Source organism: Taeniopygia guttata, chromosome 13 (genome assembly GCF_048771995.1).
Source record: "Taeniopygia guttata chromosome 13, bTaeGut7.mat, whole genome shotgun sequence".
NCBI lineage: Eukaryota > Metazoa > Chordata > Aves > Passeriformes > Estrildidae > Taeniopygia > Taeniopygia guttata.
The window spans coordinates 10,667,383-10,693,397 of record NC_133038.1 but is presented as its reverse complement, the minus strand read 5'-3'; the positions used below and the strand labels follow the sequence as shown (position 1 = coordinate 10,693,397).

Genomic DNA, 26,015 nt, shown 5'->3' with positions numbered 1-26,015 from the left:
CAGCACCAATCAGAGGGCGCCGCTCCGCGCTGCCGGCCAATGGCAGACGCCGGGAGCCCGAGCCGAGGGTCAGGGAGAACCAGCAAGTTCGGTAGAGCGAGCACATGAACCCGCGGCGACATCTTGGGGGGGGCGCTCTTAAAGGGCCAGCGTGCGGACGGGCGCACCCCCTCGGCCCGGTGCGCCGGGCTTATTTTCCCTTCCCCAGCTGGGATCAGTGTCCGCAGCGATCGTTCCGCCACTTGCCCTGACGTCCTCCTTCTCTGCCCTCCTTCTCTGCCCTCCCTTCGCGCTACAAAGGGCCCGGTGTCCCCCGCCCGCCGGCTTGGTACGGGCCGGGCTCCCCCGCCGCCGCCGCTGTTGGCACGGCCCGTGCGGAGCCGTCAGGCGCGGCAATATGGCGGTGAGTGGGAGCGGGGCCGGGGCTTCGGCCCGGGGCTCCCGCTGTTCCCCTGCTGTGTCCCGGGGGCTCCCGCTGTTCTGCTGTGTCCCGGGGGCTCCCGCTGTTCCCCGGGCTCCTCACCGGCCCCTCGGGTCACTCTTCGCCGCCGCGGTCTCCGGGAACAGAGTCCCACAGCGGCGTGCGCGGGGCCTTTGCCCGGGGGCTGCGGCCCCTTGCTGTAAAGCTCTTAGGAGTGTCTTGGTTTTGATGGGAAAAAACTAAATTATCAACTTTTATGAGAGCAGAATGCGTGTGTCCGTAATGCGTGTGTCCTTTAACAATTCCTATGTGTTCTATGGTGGAAGAATAAGATCCTTTAATACTTGCCATATGTTATGTGATAAAAGAATAAGGGGAAGGGCTGCTGAACACGGATTTAATTAAAATCGCTTGGAATGCTTCACCTGGCGAAAGTGAACTACAGGTACACTTGTTACCTGTGCTTTTCCTGGCATAGGGAGTGCTGTGCCCACTTTATGTACGTCAAAAGGGGAGGCATCACATGGGTTTATGCAGAATCTGGAATAAAACCAGACTTCTATGGGAGTTTCCACTTATGATTTATATCCTCTTCTGCCTCCCCAGTTCAGACATCTCTGAGTTTGTTCTTTCTTGGCCAGATGGCCAGAGTGTGTGTGTATCCTGGCTGCTGCAGAGTCCTTTGCTGTGGAAAATGCCTGTTGAGGCTCTCCTTGCAGACCTGGGGTCCGGTTTCAGGCTGGATCTCTGGACACAGCCCCGCAGAGCCGCCTCTGCTGCTCTGCTGGGACATGGGGCAGTGCTTGCCCTTACCCAGGGAGATCAGGGCTGCTCTGTGATAGGTTACAGCTCTGACATTTCTTACCCTGCTCAGCCAGACTTCTCTTCCTTCCTCTCCTGAACAGGAGCGTAAAGGAACAGCGAAAGTGGATTTCTTGAAGAAGATTGAAAGAGAGGTCCAGCAGAAGTGGGAGCACGATCGAGTGTTTGAGATCAATGCTGAAGACAGGAGAGACCAGAGAATGTATTGTTGTACTTGATTTTTCACTGCTTGAAGTGTCTTTTCATTCAAAATCTGGTGGAGGGAAAAAGTGGCCCCTATCTAATGAGCGGTACTCATGGCTCATCTGGAGAGGCTTGCTCACACGTTGATGTAGCTGATGACACAAAGCAGCTGAGTACGTGTGTGGCTGAGTTCCAGCAGTATGAGAGAAGTTTTTTCATTCCTGGCAGTGTCAGTACCCTCTGTGGGCTTAAACCAGGTTCTCTGTGTGACTTGTGCTCTTTGGCGTGGAGGAGGTTCTGCAGTGGGGTGCCTGAGCCCTCACCCCGGGAGGTTTCACTTGGAGGGGAGGTGTGTCCTGCTGTGCCTCGCAGAGCGCAGCAGTGCTGGGCTCCTGCTGTGGAGCAGCCCCTGGTGCTGGTGTGGAAAGGGAGGAAGGCTCGGTCCCGGGGAGGCTGTGGGGACTGTGGGTGGTCACCTTGGCCACCTCTGGCTGCTGCCCCAGCGGGGAGGAAGAGCCTTTCACAGGTGCACAGAGTGCTCTGCACTGCTGGGGAAGGCCACATGACTCTTTTATTTCTGCCCCAGAGTAAACACTGAGACTTGTTTGTCTTCTGGGAATGCAGAGTGTGCTTGGAAGTACAGTTGCTGTGGAATTGCTGGGATCCATGCTCTCCACAGGTGTGGAGGGCTGTCTGGGGGAGCAGATTAGTCCTGTGGAAGGTCTTTGGGAAAGCAGTGGCCTTGGCAGTATGAGGTTAATACGTGGTGTGTGGGAAAGGCAGGCTAAACCAAGATAATAACTGAAGTGGTGTAACAGGTGGCAGGTTCTTAAATTGTAGATTTTGCAGGCAAACAAATGACTTGGCCTTTATTCCTTCATGTTAATGGATCAAGGGAGTGTGTGAAGGGAAGATACAAGGCATGAAGTAGAGTACAAAGGTAAAGGTAGAAATTCAGCATCCTAAATGTAAATATTTTCTTAGTTGCTTTGAGAGCTCAGGTTCCAACAACATAATACATCTTTGAAACACCCTGCAACAATATATCCCTGTGAAAGGCGTGGTTGCTTGCAGTGTGTCCTTAAAATCTGAACTCACACGGTGGGAGATTAAATAAATTACTTTAAGCCTTTGCTGTAATTAATTCTCAGAAGCAGGATTAGAATTTGTTACCTTTGGGAACATGTTATATCTATTTCAATGTTTTTGTGTGATGTCAGTTCTCTGTGGGTTTTTTTCTTTTGTGTTTATTTTTTAGGATGATAAAGCCTGTTAGTGTATCAGCTCTTTGAAATCAATACTCATGTTACTGGCAAGGAAAATATTTTAACATCACTGTGGGCTGATAATAGCTGATCATCCCAGTTACCTGTTTTGCTCGTGTGTTTTCTGATGGTCATTTACAAAGCTAATTATGTGTTTTAATTCTTTGACTTTCCCCTCAGCAAAGGGAAGTACTTTGTTACCTTTCCTTACCCCTACATGAATGGCCGCCTGCACCTGGGACACACGTTTTCCTTATCTAAATGTGAGGTAAAAATTCTCCTTTGCTCATACCTTTAAATACCATTCTAGAACAAATTCTGATTTTGTAGTTCAGTTTTGAACTAATAGGATGCCTTGTCAATTCCTTCAAAGCTTTAATGATGACTTATTAAACTTTCCTCTTTTCCCACATTTTCAGTAGGAATATTGCTAGCTGAAGGGAAATCTCATTAATGTAATTTTTAATTTGACGAGATGGGGCTGAAGGTGTTTCCTGTTTGTTCTTTGAAATGAGATTTTTAGGAGATGCTGCTAAATGGCTCAGCCTTCACAAGGGACCTGTCCCTTTTGTTTGTGGTTGCTGTGCCCTGTGTGGGAGCAGGTTTTGGGTGCTGGGATTGCAGAGCAGCCCCTGTGCACCCGTAGGTCTCTGGTGGAGCCAGCCTGGAAGCCTGGCACGCCCGTGCCTGTGCCGCCGTGGGGGCAGGCTAGAAACAAACTGGGTTCCACCTCCCTGCAGAGCTGCCCCCAGCTCTGCCAGCTGCCAGGGGCTGCGTTGGAGCAGTCAGAGCTGCATTTGAGCGGGTGCTGGCTCAGCCCGGGGCTGTTCCCATCTCAGCTAGACATTTTCCCTGTCTAGTTCGCAGTCGGGTACCAGAGGCTGAAGGGGAAGAGCTGCCTGTTTCCCTTTGGGCTGCACTGCACGGGGATGCCCATTAAGGTGAGACTTTTGCAGTTGCTGGGGGGTTGTTTCTCATGGGGTTTTTATCCCTGAAGCTGCTTGGAGCCTTGCTTACTGTCCATCCCCAACATCACCTTAGTTTATTTAAAAATTCACCAAGATAATGTGATTTGGAATCTGAATTTGTAATAAACATGTGTTATACTTGACCTATAACATCACTTTAAAAGACAGAGAGCTGGAAAACAGAATTTTACTTCTTGTTTGTTTTCCTTTGCAAGAAAATTCTTACAGTAAACAGCTTCCTGCCCTGGAAGGTGTTCTGGAAGTGGCAGGATCTCCTAGATCTTAATGCAAGGTCCAAAAAAGGTTTAAAGTGTGGAATGCAAAATGTTATCAGTAAAACCTACCCCTTGGCTGTGATTGCAACCAGTGCCCTGGCTGACACACTCACAATATCTCTGTTCAGGCTTGTGCAGATAAGCTGAAAAGAGAAATGGAGTTGTATGGATGCCCACCGGAATTTCCTGATGAGGAGGAGGAAGAGGAAGAAAGTTCTGGTAAAAAAGAGGAAGAAATTATCATCAAAGACAAAGCAAAAGGCAAAAAGGTAAAGTTTTAACCAAGCCTTCCTGGACTGAGAGAATACACCCTATATTCTACACCTCTGCATATACAGGGTGTAGAATGGAAACTAATCAATTACTCTCACTGTTAGAGGGAGGATGTGAGAATATTTAAGAGTTTTAACTTGTGTGTCTGGAATCAGAAACCATAGCATTAACAGAGGCAAATGCTCTTGTGACAAGACTGTGGGCTTCTTCCTAATCCCAATTGTTCTTTCAGAGCAAGGCTGCTGCTAAGACTGGCTCTTCCAAATACCAATGGGGAATCATGAAGTCTTTGGGTCTGTCTGATGAAGAAGTGGTCAGTTTTTCTGAAGCTGAGCACTGGCTGGATTATTTCCCTCCCCTTGCTGTCCAGGATTTGAAGAGCATGGGACTGAAGGTGACTCTGGTGATCCAAACCTCAGTTTTGCAGCAGCCATACCTGTATTGTTACTATATTGGTGAATGGGCTACTTCTCCTTGAGATTTTCTGTGTAATACAGCATAACTCCATTTCTGATATTCATGGAATTAGTAATTTCACATTTTAATGGTCTTGGGTGATAATGAAGTGCTTTCTTATACAGAGCTTGTACCCTGTACAGTGGTCACAGCTGGAAATTAGTCCAATAAAGACATTATGACCTATGGTTCCCATGTGAGTGAGGTAACTTGTTGGTAGTCAGTAGTTCTATTTGACATCGCATCATTCTTCTTCCTAAAAGTACTTGTCCTGCTGACAGCAGATTTTTGAAAATGAAGAGAAAGATGATGAAAAAAGGCAGTACTAAATTTCAGCTTGAATGGTTGGTTAACACTACTACAAAACCTCTAAATTTCTCAGTCAGTGGAGGGATCTTGAGTCTTTGACATCTCTGCTCTGAGAACCAGGAACAGATGTGTATTTAAGCTTACACCCTTTATGGGATATGTACTTGCATTGTCTTTTTGGAGAGAAAGCTCTTTTTATTTTTAAAATAATAGTTATGGTATTATGAGATTTCTTTGATTTCTGGATTGTGCTTTCTTACTGGAGCCTCTTGCCCATTTGCAGGTGGACTGGAGGCGTTCCTTCATTACAACAAATGTAAATCCCTATTACGATTCCTTTGTGCGATGGCAGTTCCTTACACTCAAGGAAAGAAATAAGATTAAGTTTGGCAAACGGTAAGCTGTCACTCAGCTCTGAGTTTTTGGGAGTGTGGATAAGCTCAGCTGTACCAGAGACAGAACCCTGTGACACGTCACTAGAGCATGCTTTTAACTCACATGAAACCCAGATCTTTCCTTGCTGGTGCTCTGCCTGACACAGTGAAGTGTGCCAGCAAAACATGTGAGATCTGTCTTCCAGGTTGTTTTCCCATGCGTACCAACTCTAAGCAAAAAAGGGTCAATTCTGAAAGCTCTTGTGAAAACTGAACATTGGCATTGATGGAAACAGATCCACACAAAATTTGAAAATGCCATTAAGAGGATTTTTTTTCCCAGAGAGCTGTATTTTTTTTCTTCTTGCTCTATACACTATTTTACTCACTGCTAAATGAAAATCTTTTTCTAGATATACAATTTATTCTCCTAAAGATGGACAGCCTTGCATGGATCATGACAGGCAAACAGGAGAGGTAATATTTTAACTTGACATTTTCATGCATTGCTTATGATCTTAAGTACTAAATGGAAAGTAAGTTGTATCTTAGAGCAAAATATAGTTTGGCTGTGCAGAGTCACTGGCTCTCAGCTGTCAGTGCATGTGAAAATTGAATGAGCTCCTCTCTTGAGCAGATTTGTTGGGAACTATGAATAGTATTTTCCATTCTAGCTGCTTTATGTGATTGTTTGGCAATCTCTGCCAGCAGCATCACTCCATTGTATAGTTATCTGTTGAAATGAAACAAACAAACTGTTAACTTAGATGTTGCTGAGAAAGTGTCCGTGCCTGGTAAGTTTTTGCTGTAGGAGCACAGTATAACCTCTCTGCAGTCAGCATTTTAGTGAACAGCCTTTCATACTAATGGAAATAGGATTTACTCTGAGAAAAGCATCAGTACCTTAAATAGTGTTTGGATTAGGTTCTTACAGAATAGAATTTATTTTCTTTCCTGTTCAAATGAGTTTTATTTATTGATTGTTGCATTGTTTGTGGGAATTGTAGGGTGTTGGACCTCAAGAATACACGCTGATAAAAATGAAGGTGTTGGATCCTTATCCTGCAAAATTGAGGTAGGTCTTCACTTTTTAGTGGCAGATGGACTCTGTTTCCTGGTCAGAACTGACCATTGAATTATACAGTCTGTTTTGCCTAATGCAGAATTTAATTTCACCTGGTTATTTCCACCACTTCAGAGACCTGGTCAGAATTTTGACCTGCTCTATTTGCTATGTCAGCGTGGACCTCAAGATGGAATTAAAAAAAAAAAAAAAAAAGGAAAGAAAATGGAATGGAAGGGCGACAACAAATTAATTACCCACTCCTGTCTCTTAGGAAGTGTTGCTTGGAAGCTGATGTTAGTTTAAAAGCCTGTTCTGTATGAGCTGTAATGATTTTATTTTGATAGCTTATCTAATACCTTTCCCCCCCAGTGGCTTGAGAGGAAAAAACATCTTCCTGGTGGCTGCCACGCTCAGGCCAGAGACCATGTTTGGCCAGACCAACTGCTGGCTGCGCCCGGACATGAAGTACATTGGCTTCGAGACGGGCGGCGGGGACATCTTCATCTGCAGCCAGCGCGCGGCCCGGAACATGTCCTACCAGGGCTTCACCCGGGACAACGGGGTCCTGCCTGTGGTCAAGGAGCTGATGGGAGAGGTGGGCGTCCTGCAGCGTGCTGGGCAGGCTCAGCTGCTCCTCTGGGGCTTGGAAAGGTGACGGTGGAATTGTAGTTGGAAAGAAAATACAAGAGGTATTGCAGAAATTTTGGAGTGATGGAAATCTTTAGTGACAAACAGTGCAAGCAGCAGGCAGCTTCCTTGGCAGTCAAGCCAGAGCTGCTGCTGGGAGAATAACCTGGTGCACTTAGCTGGGGACAGATGCATTCCTAGTCCCTCACATCCAAACTATGTGATGTGGTGAAAGGCTAGTGTTAAGTAACGCTTTTCTGCTTGCTGGGAAGAGTAAATGGAAAGGGAAGGGGGAAACTAACAGCTAGAAAGGGTTAGGTGGAAAAGACTTTTGTTGGTACTGACATTTCCAGTACTGGAAATCTGTGTGAATGAAGCTTTCTTAACTGGGTAGTGAATGTCAGTGGTTTTGGGGTTTGCTGTCCTTAACTTGTGTGCCTTGTGCAAGTGTTATCAGTGGTGTTCATCATGATACAAAGCGCCTTCAGCTGTTTGCATCCCTCGATCTCCATTCATTACAACTTGTCACCATCTTTCTTGATCTTCCTTTGAACAATAAAGTAGAAAATAGTGTTTCTTTTTCTTTGTTAGTAGACATGATGTGAATTCAAGCAAATTAGAGAGGTAGAAGACAGCTACTACATCTTGACTGCCTCCTGTCAGTGTGTGAATATCTTGACAATATGCTTTCCTTGTTTAATGTCACTTTTGACACTGGCTTCCTAAGCCTCAATGCTGTTGTGCTTCAGATACTTGTAAGCAAACTGTCCTCCTGCTTCCTGTGCTTTCCCAATTCTACATACTTGTAGTTTAAGTTTCTTGGTATTTGGTATTTGACTTTTATACCAATATATAGCCTATATCCTGTCTCATATAGTACCGCTCATTTTTGTATGTACTTCCTCCTTGTCCATCTGTATATAAAATGTATTTAATTTGTTTTTAATGTGTCAGGAAAATTTACAGAAAATTTGAAGAATATCAGCCAGGAGAGCTTACTCTACTAGGCTGAAAGCCCCTGATTTACTGTAGTGCTGTTCCTTTGTCCTCAGGAAATTCTTGGTGCTGCGCTTTCAGCACCCCTCACCAACTACAAGGTCATATACGCCCTGCCCATGCTCACCATCAAGGAGGATAAAGGTAATTCTGCAGCAGAGCCCTTTGGATGGACACTGGCATTCAGTGTGTGGGGACTAATCCTTTCATTTGTTTATCTTTTCCTTTGCCAAGGAACTGGAGTGGTGACAAGTGTTCCCTCTGACTCTCCAGATGACTTTGCAGCCCTGAGAGACTTGAAAAAGAAGCAGGTCAGTTTGTCAACTGAATTGTTTCTGTTTCCTTCCTCTAGTGAAGAGGGTCAAAAGTGAATATCCAGTGGGTAAAATGAAACTTGCTTGAATTGGCATTTGGCCATCTCTAACTTGAAATCAAAGCACTTAAAAATAAATGAAGTTTAAACCAATTGGGCTAGGACAGATGTTTTTTTCTTTTTTCAGGCTTCATATCTGAGTTTTGGATGAGAATCATGTAACTTGTAGTGCACGTTAAAGTAGAGAAGAGCACCAGTGTTTTTGCCTACTCATTTTAGGGTAGAGCAATATCAATTTTACTCCTTTTAAAAAATGTAGACAATTATGGCAAAGAATCACCTGGAAATGAGATGAGGATTGAGCACAGGTGTCAGAAATGATGAGAAAGCAGGGAAGTGGTTTTGTCTGATTTGTAATAAGACTATATGTACAAAAAACCACTATGAATGGATAAAAGCATCTAGATGACTTCTATATATTGCTTTTTTTTCTTCCAACTTTCAAGGCTTTGAGGGTGAAGTATGGCATCAGAGATGAAATGGTCCTGCCATTTGAGCCGGTGAGTGCACCCACATATGTCCATCTGCAGCACATAGGATGTTATGCTCACTGTTGACAAATGAACCAGGAGCTGTGCCACCTCTTCCAGAGTTTCTATTTAAAGTTCTTCTCAGCTGAAAGAGCTGAAAAACATAACGTTTTCATATTTTCCTGTAATTACAAGATTTGGTCTGTTAAGGGTTGCAACCAAGATTTATTGTTCTGTTCTATACTTCAGAGAGAAAGGAAAGTAGCAGTTTTTTATGGGAGTTATTGTTTTGGGAAATGCAATGCATCATTATCCTGATAACCTGTTGATTGATTGAAACTTAGTGCCCTCATGGCCTGATTAGGAGGGTATCTGTTCAGTGCAGAAAGGTGAAGTCCCTTGCTGTTAGCACAGCCTCGAGGCTGAGGCAGTTTTCATTAGAAAATACAGGTTACAGGTAAAGCCACCCCAGTATCTGCAGAACCTTGGTTCCACATGCCAGCTCCGTGTGGTGTCCTGGCAGGGGACACACCTGGGCAGTTCAAGAGCCCCCCTTGGGGCTGCCAGAACTTCTGGGCAATGAGTGGAATTGCAGCAATCTGTTGTAAGCCCTGTGTAACTTGTGTTGGATGGTGTGGAGTGAGCAGTAGGGTGCAGGAGGTGTTTGACAGCCCTCTGTTAATTCTCAGGTGCCCATCATTGAAATCCCAGGCTATGGCAGCCTGTGTGCTCCATTTGTCTGTGACGAGCTCAAAATCCAGAGCCAGAATGACAGAGAGAAGCTTGCAGAGGCCAAGGAGAGAGTGTACCTGAAAGGATTCTATGAGGGGGTAAGTAATACAAGATTTTGGTAAGTGGTTTCTTGGTGAGTTTAACTAGGAGAAAAAAAAGGCAGGTAAAGAATAAAAAAAAAAAAAATCTCAAGAAAGAGGGACAGTGTCATTTTTTCCCAAAAAAATCCCAAAGGACTTTTAATTTAGACTCTTCCTGCAGTAAGGTTCTGCAGTTGAAGGAGTGATGTAGAATTGGAGAAAGTTTCCAGTCTCACATTCCTGTGTTCTGAGCATTATAACCTAGTTTCTGAACAAGTGATCACCTTCTGGGGAGCTGATCCATTTTGTTTCTAGTATAGATAGGGAAACTGATATGAAATGAGAAGGTGTTATTGTTTGCAGGTTTTTTTTTGTTGTTGTTGTTTTGGTTTTTGTGTTTTTTTCAGTTTTTTACTTTTTTTCTCCTTTCTTTACCTCAGTAGCTCACCATGTGTATTTCTCAGCTGTTCTTTTGTAAGCTAGCAATAGTTTTTATTTCTGACTCTGCAATCTGTCATCTGTGTGGATGCTGACATGTGTACAAACTGGTTTTGGGTAAAGATGACTGCACATAATGAAAAAAAAAACAACTCTTATTTTTTGCATGTCAATGATTGCAATACTTGCTACTTCCTTACATTGATTTGAGCACCTATGGCACCTATTTCTTGCTAAAGTTTGAAAAAAATTATCTCCTGTGACCTATCTTTATAGGTGATGTTGGTGGATGAATTCAAAGGACAAAAAGTTCAAGATGTCAAGAAACGCATTCAGAAGCTGATGTTGGATAAGGTATGTGACAGTGTGCACACAGCTGCTTCTGAATTGTCTGCTTTGCCCTTTTCCCAGGGCTGAGTGGCCAGAGAAACCCCTGGTGTGGTTCTGCAGCCCTCAGGGTGCTTTGGGTCACTGCAGAGAGAGGGACTGGTGTTCATGGGCTGAGCAGCTTCATTAGAGTTCTCTTGTTCCCTGTCTCATTCTGTCACCCTCCCTAGGACATGTTCTGGTGGTCCACTTTACTCTTTAGTGTAGCTGGGGGGATACTAGAAGTGTAGGACCTGCACTTTCAAGCCTCTTTCAAGCCAGTGAAGGAGATGTGTGATGTGCAAATGCCCCCTTGCTGGGCTCCTGTTTCAGAGAGCAGTAAACAAACAGTGATTGTGGTTTCCCTCTAATGGGACTCCCTGTTGAGGACTGGGAGTGAGAGAGGCTTCAGGCCATCATTCCCTGCTTGTTGTGCATTGTTATGTCCAGATTATAATGCTTCAGCACGGATGATGTGTGCAAGTAGATTTGAAGCTCAGCATCCCATTTTCCTTTGTTTTCCCCGCTCCCTCTGTCCCTCAGAGTTTCTTAGGAGCTGTTTCAATCAGGGGGCACAGTCAGTGGGGAATATTTTGTGCTTATGTCCTCCTTTTCCTCATGCATTCTGTACAAAGTTCTGTGAGCTGGTACCTTAGACAAGCACAGAGTTAAGTCTTGCCTCATTTTACCCGAGGGAATACTGAAGCAGAGAGCTTGGGCAGTGCTGAGAGCTATGCAGTAAATGCTATAAACCAAACTAGAATGGAGCGGGATGCTTTTTAGTAAGTTGTCAGGATTTTCAGTACTTTGCTAAGTACTTAAATCTCAGCTTTCATTGTCCTTCCAACTCTTAGGGTGAAGCTATGATTTATATGGAGCCTGAGAAACAAGTTATATCGAGATCTGCTGATGAGTGTGTGGTGGCCCTTTGTGACCAGTGGTGAGTGAAACAAAGCTGCAGTTATAAAGTTGCTGCAATTGTACACTACTTCTGGATTGCTTTATTACAATAAACCTCTCCTGACTGTAGGTATTTAGATTATGGTGAAGTGAGCTGGAAGAAACAGACGTCAGAGTGCTTGCAACATCTGGAGACGTGAGTTATGAACATGGCTGTGAAGGAGAGTGACTTTGCTGCTCTTGGTGGGGTCTGAGAGGGCTGAAGGCAGTAAGAGCTTCTTTCTTACAGGTTCTGTGAAGAGACTAGGAGAAATTTTGAAGCGACCTTAGGTTGGCTACAAGAGCATGCGTGCTCTAGGACGTATGGTTTAGGTAGGTAAAACATTCCTTCCTAAGTTGGTTCTTCATAAGGATGGTACTCCTCGTTTCATTTGGAAGGCTTAAGTGCTATACAACATCCCCAGTGGTACAGGGAAGTGTGGGAACAACCTTGTCCAACTTGTGTCACGGCCCTGCATCCCAGAGAAGGTGTGCTTTGTTGGAAATGCATGGGGCTGGTAGTACTTGCACTACTATAGGTAGTCTGTGCAGCATCTTAGTAGCTTTCTGCCTGGGCTATTGATTTGAAGGGGACCTCAGAAGAGGGAGCTTATGCCATTTCTTGAGTTTTCTCCTCGAATTCTGATTAGCCTTCATCTTGTGTAGCCTGACATGGGACAGCTGCTAGATGTGCACTGTAACCCACAGCAGATGTTCTTGAGCTGAGCTGTGTCAGGAAATAGGTTGAAAATCAACAAGTGTTTGCTCTTGAGTAAAATTTTCAAATGCATATTTTAATTTTTCAACCAAATGTTTTTTAAAAGCATAAGCATGAGTACTAATGCATATATGTATGTTTGTGTGTTCCACTGAAAGTCAGCAGCTGCTCCTGTGTGCCTGTGGGCTGGGGTGGTGCTGGGTGCCTGACACAGCCTTCCCCTGCAGGGACCCGCTTGCCTTGGGATGAGCAGTGGCTGATTGAGTCTCTCTCTGACTCCACCATCTACATGGCCTATTACACTGTGGCTCACCTGCTGCAGGGGGGGGACCTGAGGGGCCAAGGAGAATCGCCTCTGGGCATCAGGTAAGGAGAGTGAACCATTGACTTCTCTTGCTTAATTAGGTGTTCTTATCTCTTGAATTGCTCTGTTGAAAGATTTGCCAAGGAGGCCAAGTCTTTGCTTTTGTGTGTAAAAAGTGTCTTTTATTAAACTTAACCTGCCATGAACTGAGCTAGAACTGGTTTGCAGAGGGGCAGTAAGGAAAGAGAGGAGTGTGACAGGCAGTGAGAGACAGAGTGGGAAAATGCTTTTCTGAAAGCACCTCTGAAAGAACTGTGGAGAGTAAATCACCTTTTTCAATACTTGTTTGACTTGCCTTGAAATGGGCCTTGGCAGGTTGTTGGGTGATTGGTTTCAGTGGCTGCTCAGGTGTCTGCTTGCTGAGACTGCTGTGTGCCACAATGAATTTTAGGCTCCAGTGTACAGAGGGAGTAGGATTTAATTCTTGTTTTTTGTCACTGTCACTCTCCTGGAAGCTCAGAACCATCTTTTATCCACAACTTGTCTGTGGAAGTCCTCAGAGCAAGGGGGAGGAGGCATGTCACCTCTTGGTTGGAGTGGCTTTTGAAGTGTGGTGATAGGAGTCGGAGAGATGGGATAGTGCAACTCAGTCTGGAGTTGAAAAAACACTTCAGATTGTGCCTTGAATCATCTGCTCTAATTCTGTGTGGTTTATGGACTAATTTCTGGAATAGTTTGCATATTGGAATGGAAACTTTTCTTACTATATGTTATAACTAATCTGAAAACCATTTCCAAAATAAACATTCTGGTTCTTACAGACAGAAATACCTCTTGAGACTGGGAAAGGCTGTCATTTGGGCTCAAACCTCTCTAATTACAGAGAGCTAGTTGTGTCAAGAAACAAGCTTTGAAGTGAGCATCCTGGGCCCTGAATTACAGATTTTATGTAATTAAGCATGTACAATTAGAGTACTCTCCCATGCAAGTAGATAACATCTAGCAGCCTTGGAAAATGCTTTTTACGATACTTGTGTGAAGAAAAAGGGGATTTATGGCCCATCCTTTCAGTACTTTCAGTTACAATGAATTTGGCACCAAACACAAGCCCAGTCACAGCACAGGAATTTAAAGCATAGAACGAGAACTGCCAGAACCAAACCAGCAAACCTGTGCCTGTAGGATTTATTTTATTCTGGACTGGTAGTACAGACCACCATCTGAGGTCTTCTTTTAATGTGTACTGGAAGTATTTGGGGTCCAGAATGCTTTTCCTCTCTGCATAGCACAGGTCAAAGCCCCTTAGCAGGTGCTGACACGTAGCAAACTTTGGCTTGAAAGTATTAATTTGGAATGCATGCAGTATGTGGTGCACTCTACTGAAGCTCTGAGAGCCAGTGTCGGAACTCAAAATGTCCCTCAGACATTTTTAGAGGTTCCAGGCCTTGGTCAGAAGCATTTTAGACCCTGGCAAGCAGCTGAGAACAGCTGTGATTTTGAGTTTGAACCATGGAATGAATTACCAACTTTAAAGGTGGAACAAGCAGTCACAGAGGGTTAGATGGTATAGTAAAAGTAGTCACAAATTAGAGGGTAAAATTTTTTAGTATTGTACAGGGGGGTTTTAACACCTGTACAGGGGGGTTTTACTTTGTACAGGGGGGTCAGGAGTTCTAAGATGGAGGAAAGTGGACCTGATCCTGTTCTTCCTCCTTCTTCTTCCTTACCTCCATGTTCTTGGTGATGTTGGCATTTTTCTATTGGTTTAGGCTAGGGACACACTGTTCAACGTAGATGATAGATATTGGCACATTATAGTGCACGTAATTTCTGGTATATAATGTTTGTACCATCCCACTGAGGGCAGAGCCCCGCACGCTGCCCTGCAGGACAGAGCTGCGGCAGGGCAGCAGAACATGTTAGAGATAAACAGAATAAACAACCTTGAAACCAGCACAGACGAATTATGGCTTCTTCTTTGGCAACGGGGCTGAAAGACACAGACTTTCTACAATCTCGGAATCACCAATACCCACAGATTCCGACAAGCCAGGAATTAGAATCTCTGTAGAAACAAGGAGGATATTTGTCAATGCAGCCCAGTGGCCATGGGGCTGTGGGTATCAGTTGCATCTCATCAGTATTTTCTTTCAAAATTGTTGATCTTGCCTCTGGTAATTGGCAAGATGTGTCTCGCAGTAAATGTTAATTTAAAATTTTCATTCCATTTGAAGTGGAAAAAGATCACAAATATTTTCCATGTAGGAGGCAACCTTGAACTGTGCAGCAGTTCTCTCCTGTCCTGCTCTTTGACTTCTGGGGAGCCAGAGGGAATGGCTCCATGAGGCATACCAGTGAGAGCCCTCAGTGTTCACCTAAGGTCACAGGTGGTGCTGAGTCTTGGGTGGTGACATTTGGAAAGAAATGATCAGGTTTCCAGGATATTCAAGATTATGCTTTAATTATTAGTCACATTTTCTTTATGGGAGTCTTTATGTTTAATTGGAAATCTTCAAGGGCAGTTTAAGCAGGGCATGGCTTGAGCAGTTCTGAATTTTGTTTCTGACATTGGATTCACTCACCTGAACTCAGGAAAAGGCCCTGGGCACTCTGTCTGTGTTTGCTGATCACATGGACTGTGCTGTGAGAATGGTTTAAGCTTTCTTACAGAAAGTGCTGTAGAATGTGAGGAGCTTTTACTGACTGCAATGTGGGACTGATTCTGTGCAGGGCACATCAAATGAGCAAAGAGGTTTGGGATTACATCTTCTTCAAGACGGCTCCATTCCCTAAAACTGACATTCCAAAAGAAAAGTTGGATAAGCTGAAGGAGGAGTTTGAATTTTGGTATCCTGTGGATCTCAGAGTTTCTGGCAAAGATCTTGTTCCAAATCACCTGTCGTACTACCTCTATAATCATGTGGCCATGTGGTCAGAGCAAAGGTGAGTTGGGATGTGATGCAGGTAAAGCTGGAGAGTTTGCAGTTCTGTTACATTTGCTAATGGCCTTTGGACTGTACAACATTTAGAATTGTGTTGAAAATGTATTCTTTCATGTTGCAGCTTTGATACAGGTGTCTATAATAGAAGTTGTTGGAATGGAAAGGTTTTTCTACCATTATTTCCCATGGCTTTTCTGCATTATCTCCTCCTATGGATTTCCCAGTGTTGAGTTGTATTCCTGCATTGGAATTTATTTGACTTTATTATTAAGTCTCCTTAATTCCTTCTCAAGGATGGTTAAAAGAGCCATATATACTCCCATGGGCTGTGCAGAACTGGTTGAAAATCTTTGCCCATTGCATGCTTTTATGGTGAAAATACTGTTTACATGCCCTTGAATTTTGGTTTAGGGGTTATACAAAAGTGTATATAGGAAAAGTGTGTTTTTGATGTATAGCAAAGATGATTGTGGATAATTTAATATCTCTTTCCTTCATGGGTAGAAATGTGGACCCAGCACTATTGTGTGCTCTTGGGCAGTGCCAATCACTGACCTTTAATTTAAAAATATCTGAACAGAGAAAGGTGACATAAATGAACTCTAATTGCAGGTGCACTGCTCCCTACCTTGCGTTCCAGCAGTGATAATCCTTGGCCTTTATACTGTAGTTCTTTTCATCTTCAGAGACACTCCTTAATATATTTAAGACAACCCTTAGGTTTTTTATTTTTTTAAGATTCCACTCAAGGTGTTCATCTCAAACTGGAACATAAAATGTTTGTTCCTTTTTTAAAAAAGAGAAAATGTATTTACTTGGCCAAAAGATTTTTATCTTGCCTTTGAACAGGGAAAAATGGCCAGTAGCTGTGAGAGCCAATGGACATCTGCTCCTCAATTCCGAAAAGGTACGGCGAGGTTTTGTGTGATGTGGCTTTTGTGTTGTCAAAATAGGTATTTGCTAGGCAGACTGGAAACTTGGGATGTAAGCAGGAGAAATAGTGACATTTCTTTATTAATGAATGAAAAACTGGCGGATGCTAAAGACCTGCCTTGCCTGTGATTCTGTGTAGCACTTTCTCTTAAGTCTCGCCAATTTAGTGAAGAGTTCAGTGCATTTCTGTTAAGTTTTAGGGTAATATAGCATATTTATTTATTTAACTAAAGTTTATCTTTTTAGAGCATTGGAGTAGGTGCCGTGAGAGGAAAACGTTTGTGCCAATAGCTTACTAATATGTGCAAGTTCTGACACTGAATTGAATTTAAAGTGCCTGAGCCCAGGAATTAGGCATGGGAGACTGTCTGATATGAATCAAAAAACTCCAAAACAAGCCCTAGTGGAGTTCTTGAAAAATCAATACATGGTGATCTGAAGCTGCCAGTTTTAAAGTAGTATTCAAGTTTAATTTCGGGAATTTCTGGGATTATATTTTGTTGCTGAGTGCATGCAGAGTTCAGTCTGCTTTTGCTGTGAGACGTCATTCAGATTTACCAAAGTGCTTTTTGCTGTGATTCATGAGAAAATTGTTTGCCCAAATCCTTGCTGGGTCTGTCTTGCTTATCCACCAACACAGGGGATGTGTGAGAAAACAAACACTCTTATCTTTCAGATGTCTAAATCGACAGGCAACTTCCTCACCCTCACTCAAGCTGTTGACAAGTTTTCTGCAGATGGTGAGTGTGTTCTGACCTGCATCTGATTGTCAATTATGCCAAAACGACTAAAGTGAGTGTTTTGCTCTCAAAGGAGTTTATTGGAGTACCGAATGGCAATAATTCTGCACTTACCACCTGTTCTTGTTGAAAAGGTGAACTCCACTTGGAAGACTGGGATGTGTGTTAGCACACCTGGTTCAGCCAGGAGCTGCTGCTGGGGCTGAGCTCTCCAGGAGCAGCCTGCTTGATCTCTCTGCTTTCATTGAAGGGATCAGAGCACAGGACACGCTGCTGGTGTGCATGGGTGGGTACATATCTGTGCCCTGTGTGCCCATGTGCGCCATACTCCTGCCATGCTCCTGTGCTGTGGGCAGGGACCGTGCTGGTCTCCTGGTTCTGGTGTCTGTCTGGTCCCCTCCCAGGGAGGGCAGCGTTCCTCTCCAGGGGAAGTGCCTCCTTTGAGGCATCCCTGGCTGGCCAGGCAGTCTGTGACCTGGCTGTGCATTTTACTCCAGCTGAGGTGGGCTGTCCCAGGTGCAGGAGGCACGGCACTCCATGGCTGTCAGCCAGCTCGTGGCACCCAGCCCTGTCAGCTGATCCCCTTTCCTTCAGGCATGCGCTTGGCCTTGGCTGATGCTGGAGACACTGTTGAAGATGCCAACTTTGTGGAAGCCATGGCAGATGCCGGTATTCTTCGTCTCTACACGTGGGTGGAGTGGGTGAAGGAGATGATTGCAAACAGAGACAGCCTGAGGAGTGGCCCAGCCAGCACCTTCAATGACAGAGTCTTTGCCAGGTGTGGTACGAAGGTTAATAATACAGTTTGGACCTGTTTTTTCCTTGCAAGGAGGAATCCTGTAGCTATTTTTTCCTAAAGATTAATGAATTCCATAAAAAACTCATTCCAGAATAGATTATGGGGTTTGGCTGCATTGGTGATAGTTTTACAGTGTTGCCCTTATGTGGGGCAGACTATGTGGTATTGATGCTGTCACTTCACTTTCCTCCCCAGTGAGATGAATGCAGGCATAATGAAGACAGACCAAAATTATGAGAAGATGATGTTTAAGGAAGCTCTGAAAACTGGTTTCTTTGAGTTCCAGGTAGGAGGTGTAAGGAAGTGACACCTGGTATTTGTTACTTTGTGGATTTCTTTTGATCCTTCTGTCTCTGATCCTTAATCATACAGCTGAATTGGAATCAGAATTGTGTCAAGAAATGAGAGTACTTCAAGGGAATAAATGTGGAATCATAGAGCTTTACAAAGGTCCAGAGGAAAACAAATGCAATTCTGCGAATAGTGCTGATATCTAATATGAAGAAGAAGGTGCTTTAAAAAAGACACTATTAAAAAGTGTTGCCTTTCTTTATATCTTTCACGTTAAAAGACTCTTCATAAGAAATCCGGATAATGCATCAACAAAATTGTTTGGAAGCATAGTGCTTTTTGATATCCTCCATAAACCATGCCTCCAGAGTGTCTGCAGAGCCATGCTAGTCCATTTAATGAATTACACATGTTCGTTCATGTGGCTGCTTTGAGATACTCAGGAGCGGGGTTAAGTAGGCTGAGTTATGTGTAATGATAGATCATATTCATTGCCTTTTTCTTAGTTCTTACTAGTATCTGTATATAAGTTATTTGGGATGACAGCACCTGATACACAGCTGTGGATGTTTTTGTCTTTTATGTTTGTGCCAATAAACAGTTTTTTAAAGTACCACATAAATGCAAAAATCCAATGGCCAGCTGGCAGATTCGTATGTGGGTGCTTCAGGAAAATACAGTTCTCAAAACTCAGTAATGGATTTTGAGAAGCTGCTCGCATTCTGAAAGCGTTTTGGAGCCCACAGGTGTGTGTGTGTGACTCGGGTGTTTCTCCCTGGCAGCAGAGGGCTGATGCTGTGTTGTTGTTCCAGGCAGCGAAAGACAAGTACCGGGAGCTGGCCATCGAGGGCATGCACAGGGAGCTGGTGTTCCAGTTCATCGAGGTGCAGACTCTGCTGCTGGCTCCCATCTGCCCCCACCTGTGTGAGCACATCTGGTCTCTGCTGGGAAAGGTACTGACCTTCCAGTTCTGCCACTGATTCAGATCTGAGCTTTTATGGATTTCAGTGACACCCATGTCAGGCTTACAGATACTCGTGTACAAGTAGATAAGATGTGTCAGAATCCAAGGAGTCATACTGGCTCATTGTCCCTGGGACAGTGGCTGTAGGGAGCTGGCCTGTTGCCATGATGATATGTGCAGCATTAATGCCAGTCACTGTCATTGTCTGCTTACAGAGAGGTGATCCAACATTTAGTGCAACAATGCAATAGTCTTACACTTCTGTGTGAAGCTTAGTTTTGATGGTTTTTAAGCCCTCTGCTTATAGATGGCATTCCATAGGCATATGGTAGTTGTGATTATGTGTATAGTCCTGAACACACTTGCATGCTTCTTGTCTGTGTCCCCTACCTGTTATGGGTAGGTGCTCACTGAGGTCCAAAGTGGCTAAACTCCCTTTTCCAATCAAGCTGTAATGGTTGCAAACCAGCTGAGGTGTGTTCACTCAGTGCATTCCTGTCGTGCTCTGCCCAAAGGCTGACTCCATCATGAGGGCCTCATGGCCAGCAGCCGGGCCCGTGGATGAGGTGTTGATCCGCTCCTCTCAGTACCTGATGGAAGCAGCTCATGACCTCCGCCTCCGCCTCAAGAGCTACATGGCACCTGTGAAGGGAAAGGTGAGGCTGCTCTGTTTGTGTGCACGTGGGGTGGTTCTCTATTGCCTGGGGACTCCTTCCTGATCTTTTTTTATTTCCTCAGAAAAGTACAAAAGAGCCTTCCCAGAAGCCTTCTCACTGTACCATCTACGTGGCAAAGAGCTACCCACCCTGGCAGCACACCACCCTGTCCGTCCTGCGCAAGCACTTCCAGGTGCTCGTCCCCTCCTCTGCCCTCCAGCTGCTTGCCAGCTCTTTGGGGGCTCATCTGTAGACAGTTTATAAGCTCTACCTTGTTACCAAATTATTTCAGTTAGATTCATTTTCTTTATGCTTTTGCAACTGTCCAGCAAGTGTTGATGCTTAATGAAAATGTCCCAAGGGCTGTCGTTGATTTGACAGGTGCATTTCATTGGTTTTGACAATCTGAGTAAAAAACATGCCTCTGTTCTGTTGTTTCTTCCAATTGTAAGTGGTTAGCTTTTAAATATTCTTTGCAAGTATGTTTTTGAGGAAACATGGTTGACTGACAGACTACTGCTGCCTTACTCTGCGGGTGGGCTTAGGAGCTTTGTTCTAGTCCTTAAGTGTATGCCACTCAGCAGTGTCACAAGAAAGGGCTGAAATGGAGTAAGTCAGTCATAAGAAGAAATATATTAAGAGAGCAGAAGGATCAATGCTTCTGACATGGGAAAACTGCTGAGAGTGGCTTTTGGGATCTTGGTGAGCCATCCTCAGCTTGAACACACCAGGGTTGTAGCTGATAAATTCGGGAGTCCTGACTATTCCAGCTTGTGGCAGTGAGATAAACCAACATTCCTCATGTGGAAAATGTTCTTTGGGCTATTTGCCTTTGGGCATTGTATAGGCTTTTTTCCTGTATTAGTGTTAAATGCTGTTTGGGTTCAGAAGGATGAGAAAACTATCTATGGAATCAATGATGCTGACAAACCTTGCTAGTATTTATGGGAAAGCAGGAAAGGTATATGACATTGAAAGGCAAGTTTTTCATGATAGCTGTTATCTTTTATGCTTGTTCATCCCTGTTTTAGGTCAGTGGAGGTCAGCTGCCAGATAATAAAGTAATTGCCAGTGAGCTGAACACCTTGCCAGAGCTGAAGAAGTATATGAAGAAGGTGATGCCTTTTGTTGCCATGGTTAAGGTAAGTGTCAGAGGGACAGTTCTGGTACAGGAAAGGCTTTTGTGAATGCGGTGTCTCCCCCTTGCCCTTTGCTTATTTGGCATCTTCAAGGGTTTGTTTATAAGCATATTTTACATCTCTAGAAGAACTACATAATAAAAATGTGAATTAGCCCAGGTGAGCTCTGGATCTGGTTGAGGCTTGGTGCTTTCTGTGTTTTGTGGGTGATATAATCTGTACTTCACACATACCTGGATCCTTCTGTATTTGAAATGTATCCTATGTGACTTCTCCAGTTTTTCATGCTGAAATGAGTCAAGTGTTGCTTTGGAGACATAAAAACTGGAAGCTATGAATAAGGGCAAGAGTTGATTGATTCAGTATGTGTAAGGGGGGAAACAATAGACCGTTCTGAGCCTTGGAGGGAATTACAAATTTTGTGTGTAATTCTTATGATTATCACTTAATATGCTGGTAGTCCATTATTTTTCCTCAGTCATGCAAGCCTACAAAGATCTTGGCTTCCATTTCTTAAAGAAACTTTCTTGTGCTTGCTGTTGCAGATGAAAGTTCAATAAAACAACTAGAGAGATCCAAAAAGCAAAGAATTATTTTTTTTTTAATGGGGGTAGGGGTTAGAATGTATGATTTAAAACTATTTTAATGACTTTCATGATCTGTAGAAATTGAGAGGGATTAGTAATGTAAAAAATCTTGACTATAAAAAAAAAATTACATTTTCTCTTTAACCTTTAGCTTGATTTTTGAAATTCATGTAATAATTACTTCTATTTGTAAGCTTTGTCATGTTTTCTGAGTGGAGCTGTTCTTTGCTGTCTCTGTGGGGTAGTTCTGATTGTTCATTTTCATGGTAACTTGGAAGCCTTCAGAGGAGCAGAGAGCCCAGAGCAATTCTGGAGCTTCCTGTATAAGTTTGTAAGAACAGTAGGGATGTGTTAGATCCACTGATCCAGCTGGGAAAGGTCAGAAAAGCTCTCAGTACTAAGAGTTAGGGCTGAAACATTGCTGTGTTTTGGTGTCTTTAGTCTGCCAGCAGTGAGTGATCCTGGGGCATGTGGGGAAGGAGCTGAGGCTTACCTCTAATCCATCTTTTTGCTTCCAAAGAGCAGCAGCCTATTTCCCACAGAGACGTGGAAACACCTGAGCTCAGACTCCTCTGAGCAGTGTCTTTCTCTGAAAGCAATTATTCATCAATTCTAGGGTACAAGAGGCATCTCTGCTTGTGCTTCCTACTCATCAGAGGAGGGCTGAAATGTAGGAGCACCTCTTTGATTTACAAAGGGAAGCAGTTCCATGTTAAAAGGGAATCTTTCACATTAAACTGATGAGGAAACCAGGAAACCACAGCCATGCTGAGGCTGACAAAGCAGAGCTTCAAAGGAGACAGCTGGCTCAGCATGTGAGAGCCAGGCAGGGACAGATTAAACTCCAAAGAGGAAGTTCTGTTTTAGTTAAAAAAAAATAAAATAATGTGGTTTTTATCCTGCCTTTAATACTGTGTCTCTTGCGACTGTTGCTGCTGGCTTTCTGGACTAATTAAGTTACTTTTATGTTAACGTACAAAGTGGTTGTTATTTCCCTGCAGAGAACTCGCTGTGAGCACGTCCAGGTGTTGTGGGCTTGTCCTTTATTTTAAACTGGGTCATAAGCCTGAGTTTCCTGCTGTGAAATACCACTGAAATGCTGACTGATTTTGTGAATTCTCAACCTGCACATTAAGTAGGGATTTAAATAACTGTGAATGTCAAACACCTTTTCAATTCTATATTAAAAATGTGTTCTAATTGCTCTTACTCCTCCCATCAGTGTCACCAGCTCCCTGTAGAAGAAGAAGCCCTGTTACAAGAAAATTATTGCTCCAGTGTTAATGTTGTGCCAGCAGAGAGCTCTTGGATTTACAAGCCTATTCTTTTCATGACTAATGTGGATAGTTTGCCATTTTTAAGCATCATTTTACTTGCAGCCTTTAGAGGGTTTTAATACTTTTTCCCTCCCCCCCACAGGAAAACTTGGAGAAAAATGGTTCTCGTGTTCTTGATCTTGAACTGGAGTTTGATGAGCGTGCAGTGCTCATGGAGAACATTGTCTATTTGACAAATTCCCTGGAGGTTGGTACAGATTTGGCATCTACTACTTGGCATTTATTGGGAGAGCTGGAGCAGCAGCTTTCCCTAAGGCTCTAAGCCTCTTTACGTTAACTTCTGGGTGTGCAACGTTCAAGCAGCAGCTTTTTATCAGCTTTGTCTCCATTTGTCAGATAGATTCATATGGATCTGTTCAGTGTTGGCATGAGGGGCAGGGGTAGGTGAGCACTGCAAATGTGGTCCCAGAACCCAGGGCTGGTTTTCACTGCAGTACTGGATACAGTGACGTCCACTGGCAGTTTGAGGATGCGTTTTTCTCTGAGCCAATCTGCATCTCACATTTCCAGCTAAGAAATGAGAAGGAGCTGCTTCAAGCAGACCAGTCAGTCCTTGGGCACCTTCACTGGCATGTTGGCACACCAGGCTGTCTTCCCTCTGCAAGGAGCAGGCTCTGGGCAGGGCTTTTCACACTGGGCTGAGTAAAAGGCATCCAGTCTGGTAGCAGCTGTGCTGCTCCATATGATGAGCAGAATTTAGTGTAACAGGAACATGGTAATGAGGGGACAGCTCAGGCACGTGGTGTTAAAAAACCCCAAACAAACAAAACCAAACAACCCCAACACCAAAAGTCAAAATCAAAAGCAACTGTTTTTTAAGAATTAGAAACTGTATATATTGCAGAGCTGGATGTAACCTGTACCATATGAAACAAGTGTGACTTTATTGGGCTTGTCCCATGTCACAGCAAAGCTGAGAGCGAGCAGCAACTTAAACTATCTGTAAATCTTCAAACCCCCTGAGATGGGGGAGGGAGCAGTGTTCCTCAGAACAGGGATACTCTGCTGGGAGCAGCCAGAGGGGCTGGGGGGTCTCTGGGGGTCACTGTCCTTGGAGATGGACTGTGGGGTCTTGGGCACCTCACACAGGGAGTAGATGACCCTCAGAGGTACCTTCCAAACAAGATTTTGTGGGTTCAGTTGTACTTCTGTTGCTTTATGGCGGTGCAGGTTTGCTCTCCCCTTTCCTACCTGAACAGCTGTTTGATGGGGCTGTAACCTCTGCTGTTCCCTCTAAAGCCATTAAAACCCTGCTTATTCCCTCCTTCCCCATTTTTTCTTTTACAGCTGGATCACATTGAGGTAAAGTTTGCTTCTGAAGCAGAAGATAAAATCAAAGAAGACTGCTGTCCTGGAAAACCGTTCTCTATATTCAGAACGGAGGTAATATCAGAAATTCAGATATTGAAAGTCTGAAAACTTAATTAAGAAACTTAACTTGAAACTTTACTTTTGTCTGGGTTTTTTTAAATACACCATTTAAAAACTTTGATCAGACGTGAATGTTTACCATGTATGAGTATTTCTAACTCTGAAAGTAAAAATGTCATTGATTTCCCAAAATATGTTTTAAGCCCTTATTACACTTCGGGCTGCATTTTAGGGCTGGGGCAGTGGTGGCATCCAGCATGGCCAGGCAGGTTCTAAAGGGATTTTATCCCTCTGGAGGATTCATTAACAGCAGATGTTTATTTGGTTTAGTTTCTTGTTTCTCCTGAGGGCTCACATGCACGGGTTCTCCTTTAAGGTCTGTGTTGTTTCTCACAGCCTGGCGTGTCCGTGTATCTGGTGAACCCTCAGCCCTCCAACGGCCACTTCTCCACAAAAATGGACATCAGGCAAGGGGACAACAGGGAGACCATCATCCGGCGCCTGATGAAGATGGACAGGGGGATCAAAGGTAGCCACCAGCACAGGGCTACAGCTGTGCCAGCTGCTGAGGGGGTGCACACGGGTGTGACAGGACGTGGGACACGCCTGTGTGTGCGGGATGTGTGCCAGCTCCCGGGCTGGAGGTTTGGGAATGTGAGATGAAACAGGGACTCCCTCCCTGTCTTCCCAGGAGGTGTCAGTGTGCTGTTGGGCACAGGGATGGAAGGCTGCACTTGCAGGAAGGCTTAGCTGAAGGTCCCAGGCTGCTCGGTCTGCTTAGCAGTCTTATTAGTCTGCCTTTTGATAGGGAATTGTATTGAAATCAACTCTCACCTTCCTTCCAGTCGCTGCAGTTCATTCCTCAGAAAATGAGGAATAAGTTACTCAGACCTGTCCTGAGCCAGATAAAGCAAATTCAGTACTTGGAATGTGGTATTGGGAGCTGGTGTTTCTGTGTGGTTTATCCCCATTTCTGTGGGTAGCTCACTGTGTAACCCCTGAAGGACATTGTTCTATTGGTGCAAACCTTAACACGACAGTTATTCCCTTGAGAACGTATTTGCTTGGAGCAGGTGTGAAGTTCCAAGGGCTCAGCATTGCCGTGGTTAACCCTGTGGGTGCTGTGGCCTGTGTACAGCTGCCATGGCCTGACCCTGACCAGCTGCTCTCTCTGTGCAGATCTCTCTAAAGTGAAGCTGATGAGGTTTGACGATCCCGTGCTTGGGCCCCGCCGTGTTCCAGTCCTTGGCAAAGAGGAAGCAGGGAAAACTCCAATCCTGGAACAAGCCATCTTCCACATTGACCTGGCCCAGAGGCACGTCTGTGTCACTGAGAATGGCCTGACAAGGGACATTGGGGACACAATTGTTTACCTGGTTCATTGAACTGGCCTGTAGCTGGTGAGAAGGTTCATGGAGGGACTTGGAAGCATCTGTATTAAACAAAGGGGAGAATTTGTTCTGTAAAAAAAAAAAGCCCACCCAAACCAACCTGAGTTCACTTGTGAGTATCCCTGCTCTTTTAAACAGGGATTTAATAAAAGCATTTTCCTCTGATGTTTTGGCTTCTCTTGAAAGGAGAGTTACCCTGGAGCCCCTTTCTGTCCAGCTGTGGGCAGGGTCTTCAGGAATAAGTTTGAAGGCCATGCTTAGAATTCCACTCCTTCCTCCAGGGAGCTGTGCTGCTCCTCAGCTGCATTCAGCTCCCTCCAGAGCTGATCCAGCCCAAGGCTTTAACTGAAGAGCCTGCTGCTGCTGGCTGGGGAGAGGGGTGGCCCTGGCAGCTGGGAGCTGGTGTGACA

General features: G+C 44.4%; 1 protein-coding gene across 3 annotated transcripts; it reads left to right on the top strand.

Moving 5' to 3' along the window:
- The first annotated feature begins 266 nt into the window (after window positions 1-266).
- On the top strand, window positions 267-25,770 carry LARS1 (leucyl-tRNA synthetase 1). 3 transcript variants are annotated; one of them, XM_041718999.2, is made up of 32 exons: window positions 267-403; window positions 1,327-1,445; window positions 2,872-2,959; window positions 3,552-3,632; window positions 4,063-4,203; window positions 4,440-4,601; window positions 5,256-5,368; window positions 5,760-5,823; window positions 6,354-6,421; window positions 6,782-7,007; window positions 8,092-8,179; window positions 8,270-8,346; window positions 8,855-8,908; window positions 9,568-9,708; window positions 10,405-10,482; window positions 11,349-11,434; window positions 11,525-11,590; window positions 11,684-11,766; window positions 12,379-12,517; window positions 15,186-15,398; window positions 16,247-16,304; window positions 17,007-17,070; window positions 17,665-17,848; window positions 18,065-18,155; window positions 18,973-19,113; window positions 19,640-19,780; window positions 19,863-19,973; window positions 20,812-20,922; window positions 22,926-23,030; window positions 24,131-24,226; window positions 24,611-24,743; window positions 25,394-25,770. In XM_041718999.2, the coding sequence occupies exons 1-32, from the start codon at window positions 398-400 to the stop codon at window positions 25,597-25,599; spliced, it is 3,534 nt and encodes a 1,177-aa protein (XP_041574933.2). In that variant the 5' UTR covers window positions 267-397; the 3' UTR covers window positions 25,600-25,770. The 3 variants fall into 3 exon arrangements, with proteins under 3 accessions (XP_041574933.2, XP_072791526.1, XP_032606791.3); XM_072935425.1 differs by lacking the exon at window positions 267-403 and adding an exon at window positions 443-620; XM_032750900.3 differs by lacking the exon at window positions 267-403 and adding an exon at window positions 651-866.
- The last annotated feature ends 245 nt before the right edge of the window (window positions 25,771-26,015 follow it).

Bases quoted from the DNA above. Each gene is read 5' to 3' on its own strand.
- LARS1 (XM_041718999.2), top strand. The intron at 19,974-20,811 runs GTGCTCGTCCCC...TCCCTGTTTTAG, and splicing joins TCCTGCGCAAGCACTTCCAG to GTCAGTGGAGGTCAGCTGCC. The intron at 20,923-22,925 runs GTAAGTGTCAGA...TCCCCCCCACAG, and splicing joins CTTTTGTTGCCATGGTTAAG to GAAAACTTGGAGAAAAATGG.